Source organism: Hippopotamus amphibius, chromosome 15 (genome assembly GCF_030028045.1).
Source record: "Hippopotamus amphibius kiboko isolate mHipAmp2 chromosome 15, mHipAmp2.hap2, whole genome shotgun sequence".
NCBI classification, from domain to species: domain Eukaryota; kingdom Metazoa; phylum Chordata; class Mammalia; order Artiodactyla; family Hippopotamidae; genus Hippopotamus; species Hippopotamus amphibius.
In genome coordinates this window covers 558035-571922 of record NC_080200.1, presented here as the reverse complement: position 1 = coordinate 571922, position 13888 = coordinate 558035, and the positions used below count along the sequence as shown (strand labels likewise).

At 59.5% G+C, this 13888-nt stretch overlaps 1 protein-coding gene across 1 annotated transcript; it reads right to left on the bottom strand.

The window, feature by feature from the left end:
* Window positions 1-497: 497 nt before the first annotated feature.
* Window positions 498-8501, bottom strand: CNN2 (calponin 2). Its single transcript, XM_057709508.1, has 7 exons — window positions 8339-8501; window positions 4467-4588; window positions 3719-3785; window positions 3480-3617; window positions 2430-2546; window positions 2154-2300; window positions 498-1498 (listed from the first exon to the last, which is right to left on the bottom strand). The coding sequence occupies exons 1-7, from the start codon at window positions 8399-8401 to the stop codon at window positions 1223-1225; spliced, it is 930 nt and encodes a 309-aa protein (XP_057565491.1). The 5' UTR covers window positions 8402-8501; the 3' UTR covers window positions 498-1222.
* Window positions 8502-13888: the final 5387 nt, after the last annotated feature.

Sequence of the window (13888 nt, the reverse complement as noted above, 5' to 3'; positions counted from 1 at the left end):
TTCGACTAGGCTTCATTCGGTCATTCATTCCACAAACATTCCTTGGTCCCTACGGTGGGCCGGGCGGTGGCAGAAGGGGCAGGGGGAGCATTCTAAGATTAGAATCTTGGGTCATAATGGTCACCCCGATTTTGAAGAAAACTTCCGGATGTTCCCCCGCTCCAGAAAATTGGGTATATTTCACAAGACATGAAACAAGCCTGCGGAGGTGCTGGGAAGGCTGCGAAGTGTGGGAAGGGTTCCATGCAAGGGGAGTTTCTTGCTGCTGCTGTTGGGGTTTTGAGGATGAACAGGAGAGTTTGCCAGCAGGGAACTCCAGGAGGTGTAAGTGCACGAGGGCCTGGAGGCTGGATGAAACTGCAGTCCTGAAGACCTACTTAAAGGTTTGCTCTTTGCCCCACCTCCTGGCCCCCCCACCCCCAGATCCCAGGGCCCCGAAAGGGATCCACGCCAGGCAACGCCCCCGCCAGGCTGCCGTGGACACCAAGTCAAGCACCTTCGTTTCCAAAAAAGTTTTTATTTTCTTTGGTCCACAGTTGGTTATTTCACATTATTTCTTGGTCCCATGGCTCCTGGGCAGGGGCTGGTCCCCAGGACGGCCTCTGGGTGGGGGTCCCTGTGCAGCACTTGGTGGGGGTGTCGGGACAGGGATGCAGGGGTCTGGCTTTGCCTCAACCACTCAGAACTCCACTGTCCTGCCTGGGCCTCAGTGTCCCCACTGGGCCCCTGGGAGAGGCCAGGGGTGGTGGTCTGAGGATCCCAGGGAAATCCAGTACCTCATGATGCCTAAAATATTTTGGGACTGTGGCCTGACCGTCTCCCAGCAACCCCCCGCCACCGTCCGCCCACCACTCCCCTGAAAAAAAAGTATTTTCATTTCACTGAAACTGCCTGAAACTTCTGTGGGTACAGAAACCACAGAGTGAGCGGCAGAAAAAAGAGAAGAGGGAAAGAAGCAACCGGAAACCACTTGGGGCTGGTCCCTCTCCCTGCCCAGGTTTCTCCCTCTCCTGCTGCAGTCTGGCCTGCTGGGGAACGTGATGGGATGCCTGGAGGTGCCCTGGCGGACACCCCCCCACCCCACATGCATCTGGATATGGCCTTCACCCCTTCCCCCAGACCCTCAGCTGGCAGCACTCAGACATGAAGAAAGACAAGACAAAAACACAGAAAACCCCGAAAACCCAGATGGGGCGCTGGGGAGACAGCCCGCACGGGCGTCTCAGTAGCCTGCCTCCTCCTGGTAGTAGGGGGGGTACTCTGGGGCCTCCCCCGGGCCTGGGCTGTCTCCGGCAGCCACTTGAGCCCCATCGGCCGCTGGGCCTTGCGGGCAGTACTTGGGGTCGTATATCTGCCGGCCCAGGCCAAAGACCTGGCCACTCTGGTTGGCGCCCTGCGTGTAGCCCATCTGCAGGGACATGGAGGAATTGTCACACTTGTCCGTCCCCAGTTTGGTGTCGTAGATGTGCCGCCGGGTCCCGGGAGCTGTCATGCCCACCTGGAGAGAGAGGAGAGGCGTCAGGGAGGGAAGAAGAGAGGAAACAGAGGTCCCAGAGGAGAACCGGCCCCAGGTTCCCACACCTCTTCCCGTCTCCCTATCTTTGCGCTCACAGTGCAAACTCCTACAGATCCTTCCAAGCCCTGCTCAGAACCTTCTCTTTTTTGACTCTGTGCTGCGTCGAGCTGGTGTCTGGGTCCAGCTCTCCCTGCCCACCAGGAAGCTCCCCAGGCTGGGGCTCAGGCCTGCCGGGACCCAAATACTCCAAAAGCATCACCCTGATACACCCACGCAGCAGGAAAAGTGCCAGTTGTGGGATCTAAAAATATCAGAGTTGGATGGGCTTCTGGGCAAAACTTTGAGGGCAGTTGAGGCCCAGAACTGGGTAGTTAAGTTCCCCAGGGACACACAGCACACTGAGACTGAGGCAGAGCGGCCTTTCCCGCAGGAGTGTCCTTGGCCACAGAGATGACCCCTGGGACTGGCGGGGCAGGCGGGGGTCTGGGGGCAGGGGGACTGGGGGGGGCAGGGGCCCACCTGGCAGGAGCTGGGGGGCAAGGGGCCCACCTGGTGGGTGTCTGGGGGCCCACCTGGTGGGAGCTGGAGGGCGGGGACCCATCTGGCGGGAGTCTGGGGGTCTGGGGGGCGGACCCACCTGGCTGGCACACTTGTTTGTGCCCATCTGCAGGCTGATGGTTGAGTGGTCCATGGGGGGCAGGATATGGTTCTTGGGGTCGTACAGATGCCTTCTGGTGCCGTAAGCGGTCATGCCCGACTGGCTAGCACATTTGTTGGTGCCCATCTGCAGAGAGGCAGGTGGGAGAGGTCAGGCTGCCCCCGCCTGGCCTCCGGACCATGCCCCAAGCTTGAGGGGCCACCGGGCTGGACAGGGCCCGGGTCGCATCAGGAGCCCGCCCCCCGGGGCGCCCACCTGGAGCCCGATGACGCACTGGCCCGCCTTCATGGTGGCGTCATCGAAGTTCCGCTCCTGCCTCTCCGAGTACTTGACGCCGATGTCCACGCCGCTCTGCAGCCCCTTCGTCTTGGCCTGGGGGGGGGGGGGGGGCGGGGGGGGTGTATCAGGGAGACGCGCCGGGTCCCTCCAGCCAGGCCCGGGGGGACGTGAGCCCAGGGGAGGCCCGGGGATCCAGCTGCAACCTGCCCCCGGCGCCAGCCGCCCAGCACCTCGGACTCAGCAGCCCTGCGGCCCCCAGCCTTCCCTCCCGAGGCAACAGCGGCCCTAGCCTTCCAGGGGTGCAGGCCAAGGATACTGCGGGGGTGGGAGGTCATCACCTCCCATCTTTCCCACCTTCAATCACCTCCTTCCGCCCAGCACTAGCTACCCGGCCAGGCCACGGCCACAGTCTCCCCCCTGGACGCCCGTCCCCCCACTCCTCCCTGCTGTTGCCCCCTCACTGCCCCCGTGGAAGCCACAGGGGGTCCCTGAAGATGCCGTCCGGAACACAATTCCCTGACAAGAAGACCTCCTCCTCCCGAGACAGTGGCCCAGCCCGCCCTGGTCGCAGCATTACCCCCTAGACGTCAGCCTAACGCTTCCTGCTCCTTCAAGGCACGTCTCACAATTTATAATTTGTAAAACAGCGATGTGAAGAGCAGACCCGAACGTGAACCCTGGGTGATAAGGGTGTCCATGCAGACTCAGCAACTGCACGAAATGTGGACGGGCTGCGCGTGAGTGGGGGCGGGGGTAGATGGGAGGCGCCCGTACCTTCCGCTCCGCTGCTGTGAAGTGAAAAATGCTCTAACGTATAAACTGGTTTTAATCAAAAAAAAGATGCGTTCGTTGTCTGCCCGTAAAGGGGCTGACTGTGTCTGCCTCAGTCACCCTTGAATCCACAGTGCCCGGTGCCTCATGGGTGCTCAGAAACCTTTGCCAAGCAATGAACGGGCAGCATCTGAACATCTCCGCCTGGCTCGCTGTGTGACTCTGGGCAGGCTGCCGCCCCTCTCTGGGCCTCACCTTCCCGGCCAGGGCGAGAAGAGACACCTGCACCTGCGTCAAGTTCCCACTCTCAAACAGGTCATTGGCCTCAAACAGGTCCACGGGGTTCATGCCGTAGCTGACCATGGCCTTGATGAAGTTGGAGAGGTTTTCGAGCTGGGAGGAGGCAGGAAAAGGATGGTGAGGGGTCTCGGTCTCCCCGCCCGTCAGATGGGGCCCCCCCCGCCCCATCCTCGTTCCTCCCCCCAGTCCCTCACCTGGTGCCAGTTCTGCATGGAGCGGTTGATCTTGGGGACCGAGCCCGGCTGCAGCTTATTCATGAGCCTGCGGGGGGCACGTGGGGCGGCGGGGACGCGGGAACCTCCGTTAGCGTGGCGGAACCTCAGAGACCCGAGAGGCTATCCCATGCCTTCCTGGCCGACCTCACTGCCTCTCTCCGGGCCTCAGTGTCCCTCTTGCAACCCTGTCTTCACCCACCAAAGAAGCAAAGGTGCCAAAGAGTGACGATAAGCAGCGCTAGGAGTCTAACCCAGAAGCACCGAGTTTCGGGGGTGCATCTGGGAATTTCCATTCACATTTTTAAGGCGCAAACCATGCAATGTTTGAGCCACAGCTGGACAGGGTGCAGCAAAGAAAGGTCTCCAGAAACCTTAGAGGCTCTTCGAGAGGATGTTCCCCATCAGAGAGCCTATGTTTTTTAAATTTTTAAGTATTTGTTTATTTTTTTGCCCATACCACACAGCTTGAGGGATCTTCGTTCCCCAATCAGGGACTGAACCTGCGCCCGAGGCAGTGAACGTGCAGAGTCCTAACCGCTGGGTCGCCAGGGAAGTGACCCCATGAGAGATCCCAGACAAAGCAGTAACGCAAGAAAGAGGAAGACGAGTGAGAGAAAGCCCAGGGACTCATCAAGGCAAAGCCTGCAGCCGCCACCCAGCGCGTGGAGCGTGACCGCCTCGTCCAGAACAGTCCGGGTGATGAGCGCACGCGGACACACACACTCACGTGCACAGGATGACCCCGTCCTTCAGGCCCTTCTGAAAGTCGGGGCCGATGGAGAGGCCAGTGAGCCCCTCGATCCAGCTCCGTAGCTCCGCCTCCTTCTGAGGGTCATATTTGGACAGGAGCTGGAGGGGCAGAGGGCAGAGGGTGGCGGTGAGCACACACCCAGCAGGAGCCCAGGGAAGCTCCTGCTGGGGCAGGGCCCAGGGCTCCAGGGGAAGAAGAGACAGAGGGGCCTGGAGGTCCCCACACCACCGGAGCAGACCCTCCCCTTTTCCCATCAGCACAGATAAACCATCTGCATCTCTCACTGATACACATCGGGGCCAATCTGCTTTCAAGAATGTCAAACACCCCAGGGCAGCCAACAGAGCCCCCAAGGATCTGCCCCCGTGCCCACCCGCCACCTCCCTGGGCTCCCGGCACTAGAAACCCTGGCCTTTCTCTGTTGTTTTTCAATTGTGTTGAGAAATACATAACATGTACCACTGTAAAGCTCATAAATCAGTGGCATTTTGTACATTCACAAGGTTGTGCAACCATCACCTCTGTCTAGTTCCAAAACATTCCATCACCTCAAAAGGAAGCCCGCCCCCGTGAGCAGTCACCCCCCCCCCATCCCCTCCCCAGCCCCTGACAACCAGGAACCCACTCTCTGCGTCTGGGGATCTGCCTGTTCTGGACGTTTCCCATCAGTGGAGTCACACCCTGTGTGTCCTCCTGTGTCTGCGTCTCTCCCTGAGCCTCGTGTCCTCAGGGTCCCTCCACGTGGTAGCGTGCGTCAGGGCTTCTCCCCTTTTCATGGCTGAGGGATGCTCCCGGGTGCGGAGGGACCACGTTGTGTTTATCCATTAACCTACTGATGGGTATTTGGGTTGCTTCCACCTTTTGGCTTTTGTGAATCAAGCTGCTACAGACATCTATTTACATGTTTTATTTGAACACCTGTTTTCAACTCTGTCAGGTATGTATCAGAGAACAGAATTGCTGGATCACACGATACTCCTATGTGTAACTTACTAAGGAACCACCAAAACTTTCTGTGCTCCTTGAACTGGCCACACTAGTTACTGCCTCAGGACCTTTGCACATGCTGTCACTTCGGACTCAGATGTCTGCACAGCTGGATCCCTCTCTTCAATCCAGTTGTAGCCTGGAGAGGACTTCCCTGACCACCTGGCTATGACGGCCATCCTCATCCCCACCGCCAGCCCTGCTTTATTTTCTTTCTAGCTTTTCTCTACCTTCTGCAACATGATCTGTCTCCTAGCTCATGGTCCATCCTCACTACAAGCTGCACCGTCCAGCTCAGCCTGTCTCTGGAAAAAGATGCTCACGGCCCCAGACCAGCGCTCACTGCTGCCCACAGACCCAACACTCCCCGCTCCCCACGGCAGCATCTCCCAGCACCAGGGAGACCCAGGACAGGTGTGTGGGCAGCCCCAGGATGGCTCCCTGAAGGGGCAGTAAGAAGCTGAGGACCTGGCTGCCCAGCTGGGTGGGCTTCTGCCCCAGACCCCTGGCCACCTTTACTCACGCCATCCCCGCCCCTCCCTCTCCCTCTCCTCCACACGCCCCCCCCCCCCCGCAGGGGAACCAGGACCCAGAGCTGCCCTAGCAGCCCCAAGTCCTCCTCCCAGCTCTGTCCCCAACTCCCTGAGGACCATGGACAGTCTTCACCGCCTGCTTCCGTTTCCCCATCTATGTCTTTACAGTTTTCATAAGGCTTTCCAAACCTGGGCCCCACTTCCTGCTTCCTGGTTCCCGCATACAAACCCCCAGACACAGGATCAGGGGGGCTGAGCAGCCCAGAGCACAGGGGAGACAAAGGCCGGAGGCTGGCCCGCTAACCCGACCTGCCTGGCCCATCCCTCGGCCTCCTGGGCCTCTGGTTCCCACGCCCCGGGGAGCAGCAGGGTTGGGGGAGACAGGGATGGTGTGTTGTCAGGAGAGCCAAGCTTGAAGCAGGCAGGCTGGTCCGGACGCCTGTCCCGTCCGCCCAGCTGGGCCCCATCCCCGACGGCTCGCAGGGGCCAGGGGGCCGGGGTCCCAGCAGAGGCGCCTGACTCGGCCCCGCCCCAGCGGCCGCCTCCCTCCCCACAGCCCGCCTCCCTCCCCACTGCCCAGCCGGCCTTCAGCACATTCCTCCCCACCGCAAACTGCCTGGAATGCAGCCGCTGCCTCCCTACTAAATGCGGACCAGCTGTTCCCAGCGGTCCAGGGTCCCCAGCCAGCCGGAGGTCTCCGAGGGATACAGGGGACCTCAGCCTGCCTCCAGGCCATCCAGCGGGGGCACTGAGGCACAGGGCTGGGGGGGGGCGGGGCAGAGAGGGTCCCAGGTCTCCCCCCCTCAAGCAGCTGGTAGAGGGGGCGGGGCGTGGCCTCGAAGCCACAGGAACCTGGTTTCCAATTCGGGCGTGGCCCCGGGGTGACCCTGGCGAGCCGGTGGGTGCCCCTGCCCACGCTCCAGCCCTGCAGACGGAGGGCTGGTCACAGGGAGCCTCCTGGCCTCATCCCTGACGGGGCAGGTATTAACTTCGCGGGAAGCCCTCCCCGCCCCACTGGGGTGCTGCGCCCTCACCCACTTCCTGCTGCCCCAGGGGAGGAGCCGGGGCTGCCAGGAGCACCGGTGGCCATCGGGCACTGCCCGCGGCAGGTCTGGGATGGAGTCCGGACTCTGCCCCTCGCCAGCGGTGGGGTCCTGGGCAGTGTGAGCGATGCCTCTGAGCCCCACGTGCAAACCAGGGCTCTGAAAGCGTCGTGGTGCTGGGTGGGGCCCACCAACGCCCCTGCCCGCCCGTGGCATTATGGCTGGAGTGGGGATTGTATGCTGAGGAGGTTGCGCAGGGACCATGCTCAGTCCCCTGGCTTCCCCCACGGGCCGGAGGGAGGCTCCTGCGGGCTCTCAGAGGGGATGCGGAAACCGTCCAACGTGTCTGCAGGTCTCGGAGTGCCGACCTGGCAGGGGCCCGGGGGCTGGCAGGGGCGTGTCCCCAGCGTGCCCGGGCAGGCTCCCGGCGGGGCGGCTGCCACTGTGGGGCCGCGTTCCCAGGGGCCTGGGGCAGCGTGTGCGCGGGGGGTGGACAGGGAAGACCCACGCTGGCGGGTCAGGCTGAGGACCTCTCTCGGGGCTGCGCTCACCCTCTGCTTCTCTTTCCCTCCATGCACGAACCCTGCCGTCTGGCCTTGCAGAGGGGTCTGCCCTCTCTGGGCCAGAGCCACAAGTGCTTTCTTTAAACGTGCGTCCCCCGGTCCCAGTCCGCGTTTCCAAGTTACCAAACCGATATCTTAGGGCCACACTCAGGAGAACCCACGGGCCCCGTGGACGCCTCTGCTATCCCTTCGTCAGATGGGGACAAAGAGAACGTGGAGGGGAACAGCGTGGGGGGAGCCCCTTCAAGTCCGACTTCCCCGGGGGGGCCGCACCGCCCAGGTGTAAGAGGTCGGGAAATTCCTGTGGGGGGGCCACACCCTTCTCAAAAACCCCCGCCCCTCCCCCGCCCCTCCCGGAGCTTAAGGGGCCCCAAAAGCAGAAGTGGGGGAGGGGGTGGGAAGGGGGCTGCTGGGGTCCCCTCGGGCCGTCTCAGGCCTTGAAGTGCCGGAGGGGCCCGGGGCTGGGGGGCTGAGAGCGGCGGGCGGGGGGCTTCAGACGGGGAGGGCTGGGGGAGCGCGGCTGGGGCAGGGATGAGACCCGACCGCTCCCAGGTGTCGGGGGGGGGGGGGGGATGCCAGAGCACAGGCCTCCCCGCTCCCGCCGCGCCGGGGGGGCGTCGGGGGCACCCCCAGAAGCCGGGGAGGAGGAGGGCCGCCCGCCCTGCAGCCGCGCAGGGTGCGGCGGGCTGGGCTGGCGGGGCGGGGGCGCGCCCCTCACTCACCCGGTTCTTGACCTCGGCCGAGAGCCCGTACGAGGGTCCCTTGTTGAACTGCGTGGAGCTCATGGCCGGCGGGCGCGGCGCCGCGGGCCGGGACGGACGGACGGACGGACGGACGGATGGACGGACGGACGCACGGACGGCGGGGCTGGCGGGGGAGGCGGGCCGGGCGCCCCGCCCCCGCCGCTGATTGGCGCCCGGCGCCCGTGTCCTTATAAGGCCGCGCGGCGCCGGATTCCTGCGGCCGTCGGCTTCCGGAGCCCCGCGGCCGCCCGCCCCCCGCCCCGGCGCGGCGCCCCGTCCCCTCTGAGCCCGCGGCCCCGCGCCGCCGAGACCCCGCAGCCTGCCCTCCCCGCGCTGGGAGCCCCCAGGCCGCTCTCTCACCCTGTCCGGGTCTCAGGTCACGCTTTCGCACGATGGTGGGAGGGGGGCGATGGTTGCGTGGGACCCCAATTCTCTTGGGACACTGAGGAACCCCCCCACCCTTTCCGCCACTTAGAGGCGCCTCCCAGCCTAGGTCCCCTTCTGGGAACCCGCCTATCTGGGTGGTAAGGGAGGGAACTAGGGCAGGCTCTTCAGAGGAGGGGCCATGAGTGCTGGGGCTTTGGTGGATGAGTAGGAGTTCGCCAGTCAAAAAGGGCAGAAGATGGAAAGACCTGGAGAGACCGACCGTGGTTGAAAGCGTTGTAGAGATCATTTGGATAGGTTGGGGAGAGGGGGAATAGAGAAGGGGCCTTCAATTCTGGGCTGAGGGATGGTGGGGAATGGGGAGATGGGTGAAACAGCAGAGAGTTGAAGTCAGGAGATGCCTTGGGGGTAGGGCTGAGGCTGCCACGGAAACAAGGCCAGACACACACTTGGCACTCAATAGGTGCTGCCTGCTTGTACAGATACATCAATAAATTAATAATGGAATAAATAAGTTCACTTCTTCAGTAACTCACTCATTTATTCACACACCTATTCATTCATTCATCAAAAGCTCCCTGACAGGACCTCTGGGCCAGTCCCTTGCTAGCAGTCCTGGCTCTCTGGAGACCTTGGCTCTGGTCCTGCCCATCCCTGGCATAGACACCCCTGCCCCGTGTGAGCAGGTACAGAACAGAAAGAGGGATGTGGGGTGGAGGAACTTGGGGAGGGAGTGGGTGCTCCACTGGAGGAGTGAAGGAAAGAGGCATGTAAGAGGGGACACAGGACGTAGGGTTTTGAAGCATGAGTAGGAGTTTGACACATTTGACAAGTGCCTGGTCGGGCTCTGTGAAGGCTTTGAGATGATTCACCCTGCCCTTCCTTGGGAGCTCTGCTCCCTAGTGTCCCACTCCCTGGATATCTACTGACTTTCCCTGACTGTATGTCTCCCATTCCATCTATCTGAAGGCTCCTTTCTCCAGGGTTCAAGTCCTAGCCAGGTGGTCTTGAGCAAGTCCCTTCCCTTCTGGGTCTGCTTCCTCATGTGTGAAATGGGAACCTGTGGTCAACAATGAGACACTGTCTCAATGTCAGTGTCTAGGTGGGGAGCTGTAGGAGCAGGGGGTGGTTCAGGTGGACCCCTTGCAGGTCCCACTAGGACACTGGGATGGGTGGGACCCAGGGCACCACTGGCACCAGTGGTGGGAAGGAGGCCAGAGCCATTCCCCGAGCACCTGCTCCAGCCCCGGGTGGTCAGTGGCTGCCAGCAACATGCCCATGGGCCTCCGGTCATGCGCCAACCCCTGTGCTTCTCCAGGGGCCTGCCAGTGACTGTCTAGGGACACCATCCTGAACAGGGGGGCTCTGGACACAGAGGTTGCATGTGACACCTGCCAGTGCCACCCAAGCAGGCATACCCGAGGATGGTGGCCAGCCCGTGTCTGGGGCGCCAGGCAGGCTGTGGGGCCTGCGCAGGGCAGGACAGGAACTAAACCACAGACGACCGACCCAGATGGTTCCAAACTTTAGGACCACCTGCCTTCCCACTGGTGAACTGGACAAGTCCCCCAGCACAACCAGGCTTCAGTCTCCCACCTGAGAAGTGGGTTTGCCTCCCAGGGACTGACATTCACCAGGCGCCCAGAAAAATGCCTGGGACACTGTAGGCACCACAGAAGTGCTCGGTGACTCGAATCTCGGCATTCAGACCAATGCTGACGGACGGGACCAAGATGGCGAGAATGCCATCCTGGGCACCGTTCTGCCAGCTACGCGGCTCCTGTGTCCTGGAGTGTGGCTGGCGGGGCCAAGGAAGGGAAGGCTTTGCTTTACTTGATTTTAATTAATTCCAATTTAAAAGTACAAACCAACACTGGATCCAGTTTTTGGAAAATGTCTTAGCATATTTGAAATGACTTGGGCGTGCGTGTTAGTTTTATGCAGTCCGACTACAGATGAGTGTCTCTGAGGAAACCTCAGCGTCGGGCTGAGATGTGCGGTGCGTGGGAAACACGCCAGATTTTAAAGACTCTGGACAGAAACAGGTGTGAAATACCCCATTCATCGTTTTTCATGTCGATTACCTGTTGCAATGATCATATTTCCCAGATATCAAGTGAAGTGAAATATGATCAAAACTACTCTCTTTTAACATGACCTGAAGTTTACAATTGTGTGTGTGGTTTGTCTTATTTTTCTACTGCCCAGCTCTGTTTTGGCCACTGGGCCAAATTCAGACACTTTTTTTTCCCGATATGGTCCCTGAGCTAAGAATGGTTTTTACATTTTTAAGAGGTTTTAAAGAATCAAAATAAGAATACTATTCCACAACACATGGAGATCATATAATATCCAAATTTCCATGTTTGGACAGAGTTTTATGGGCACCCAGATATTTCTGTGCTGACCACTTGTGGCTGAGTAGTCTCTGCGCTACAAAGCTGAAAATACTAGCTTTTTGACCTTTTACAGAAAAAAACTTAAAAAAGAAAAGAAAGAAAGAAAGAGAAAAAGGAAGAAAGGAAGGAGGAAAGAAAGGAAGAAAGGAAGAAGAAGGAAGGAAGGAAGGAGGGAGGAAAGAAAGAAAGAAAGAAAGAGAGAGAGAAAGAAAGGAAAGAAAGAAAGAAAGAGAAAGAAAGAAAGAAAGAAAGAAAGAAAGAAAGAAAGAAAGAAAGAAAGAAAGAAAGAAAGGAAGGAAGGAAGAAAAAGAAAGAGAAAGAAAGAAAACAGGGAAAGAAAAAAGCTTATTGACCCATGGTCTAGATTCTCAGCCTCCTGGAACTTGAGAAATTCAGATCAGGCATCCTGGAATTCAAAACACTAGGGTTCCAAAGCTTAGAATATCCTAATTTGAGAAACTCCCCCCCAGGACGTAAGACATACAGAATGACGTGGTTCTATATAATCCTGTGACCTCAGTGGCCCCCATCTGGGCCTGGGTTCAAATCCCCAGGTCAGCTGAGGGAAGGGCATGTGGGTCAATATATGTGTCAAAATCTTAGGAATTTTGGCTCAGACTCAGAACCCGGCAGGGAGGTCTGGGGCCTCTGCAGCCGTCCTCGCCCCTTCCCGCCAAACGATGTGGCCACAACAGAACATTCATGGTAACGATAGGGACTCGGGGTAAGACTCTGCCCTTCCAATGCAGGGGGCCAGGGTTCGATCCCTGCTCAGGGAACTAGATCCCCGCATGCATGCCACAACTAAAGCTCCTGCATGCCACAACTAAGACCCGGCACAGAAAAAGAAAAAAAAAAAAAGTAGCAATAAAATCCCAAGCCTGTTAACTCAGGTCAGGAGCCTCTCTTGCTTGCAATCTGCCATGGCTCCCCATCACCCTCTCAACAAAGGTGTCCTCCAGGCCCCATGCTCTCCCTTGCTGCAGACACGCGGGGTTTCTCCCCACTCTGCCTCCAGTGACCAAATGATCAGACATTCTTTCCACCTGGCTTGTTTACTGTCTACCTTCCAGCAGGGAGCGCCAGCCCAGGCTCCTGGCCCAATGCCACCCACACACCCCAGACAGGTAACAGCCATGCCCATGGCATCCTCCGAGATCCAGCCCATCTTCTAAATTCTCCAGAAGGGCGGGCCGGCATCTGGTCCTGCCCTGCGCCACTGGCTTAGATTTAGAACTGCCACCCACCACCCCGCCCCCACCGTTTTCCTCTTTTTGTGACAATGACTTTCACTGGCTCTCCTGGGCCAAGTGTTTCCTAGACATGGGAGTGAGGGCCAGACCCTGGGGCACAATACAGCAGCCACTTGCCACACGGGCCTATTTCAACACAAATTACATCAATAAAAATAAAGTTCAAAGTCCCTTTCCTCAGCTGCACTGGCCACGTTTCCAGAGCTCAGGAGCCGCATGTGGACCTCACGGGACATATCAGGGACCCACAACCCCTCCCACCGCGTGGCTGGGTTTACTCCCCAGGTCAAGGGGACATGGACTCCATTGGGAAAGAGGAGTTTGTGCTCTCCCTTTGCAGCTAACAAGAGATCTGGGGGTGATCCATAACGGTGTGGAGAAAGTGCATTGATTGAGCGCCTACTGTATGCCAGGCCCTGTGCAGGGCACTCTATGAAAAAGGAAGAGAATGACTCCAGCTTCCTGGTTGTGGTAGGTTGTCCACCTCCAGGGAGTGGGGCTCCCAGGATTAGGAAACCCGGCAGGTAGGTCTGGAAGGTTCTCTGAGGCTCCAGGTCACAGCTGAAAAGTCTCCTCCCTCCCTGACCACCCAGCACAACTCAGAACAGACCCGCCCCTGCCCCCCCATGCCCTGGTCTCTCTCAGAGGCCCCGATTGTGCCCTTCACTGTGGGAAGCTCACCATCTGGAACAAGACCAGATATCCACTTGGTACTCTGCCTGTCTCCTGCTGGGCCCTGAGCTCTACAAGGGCAGGAGTGGGACTGCAGTGGCCACCGCGGTCCCCAGCACCCAGCGCAGGCCCTGGGGCGCTGTAAACCATTGCCCCGGAACCGGTTTGCTGCAGGCCTTGAGTGTCCTTCCCCGGGGTCAGGCATCCTCTCCCTGCCCCGAACCGCCCCCCCCCCCCCCGCCCCCCAATCTCCGGCTCCTCCTGCCCTTCCGCCTCCCTGCCGCAGCCCACCAGCCTTACTTTGCAGCAGGGGGAGGAAGTACCTGGCATACAGTAGGTGCTCAATGAATGCTGGGTCGTATTACTACCGTGGCTGCTAGGAGGCACGGAGGCGTTTCAAAGGTTAGTGAGTGGGACTTCCCAGGAGGCACAGTGGTTCGAGCCCTGGTCCGGGAAGACTCTACGGGCGGCGGAGCAACTAAGCCCGCGAACTACAGCTACGAGCCCGTGCGCCACAACTAGTGAAGCCCGCGCACCTAAAGCCGGTGCTCCGCAATAGGGAAGCCACCGCACTGAGAGGCCCGTGCACCGCAAGGAAGAGTAGCCCCCACGCGCCGCAACGAAGACCCAACGCAACCAAAAAAGAAAATTTTAAAATAAATAAATAAATAAATATATTTTTAAAAAGAGGCCCCCCCCCAAAAAAGAGAATGATGAGTCTGTGAGCGTGTGCAATCGAGACACCACCGACAGCTCAAAGGGGGGCACGGCCAGGTACAGTCGCTCCGGGGCCACTCCGTCGTCCCCGCACGATAGGGATG

Coding starts and splice junctions, on each gene's coding strand:
- CNN2 (XM_057709508.1), bottom strand. CDS start 8,401: ATGAGCTCCACGCAGTTCAACAAGGGACCCTCGTACGGGCTCTCGGCC. Junction 3,786..4,466: donor GACGGGGTCATCCTGTGCAC/GTGAGTGTGTGT, acceptor TGCCCCCCGCAG/GCTCATGAATAAGCTGCAGC. Junction 2,301..2,429: donor AGTGCGTCATCGGGCTCCAG/GTGGGCGCCCCG, acceptor GCCTCTCTGCAG/ATGGGCACCAACAAATGTGC.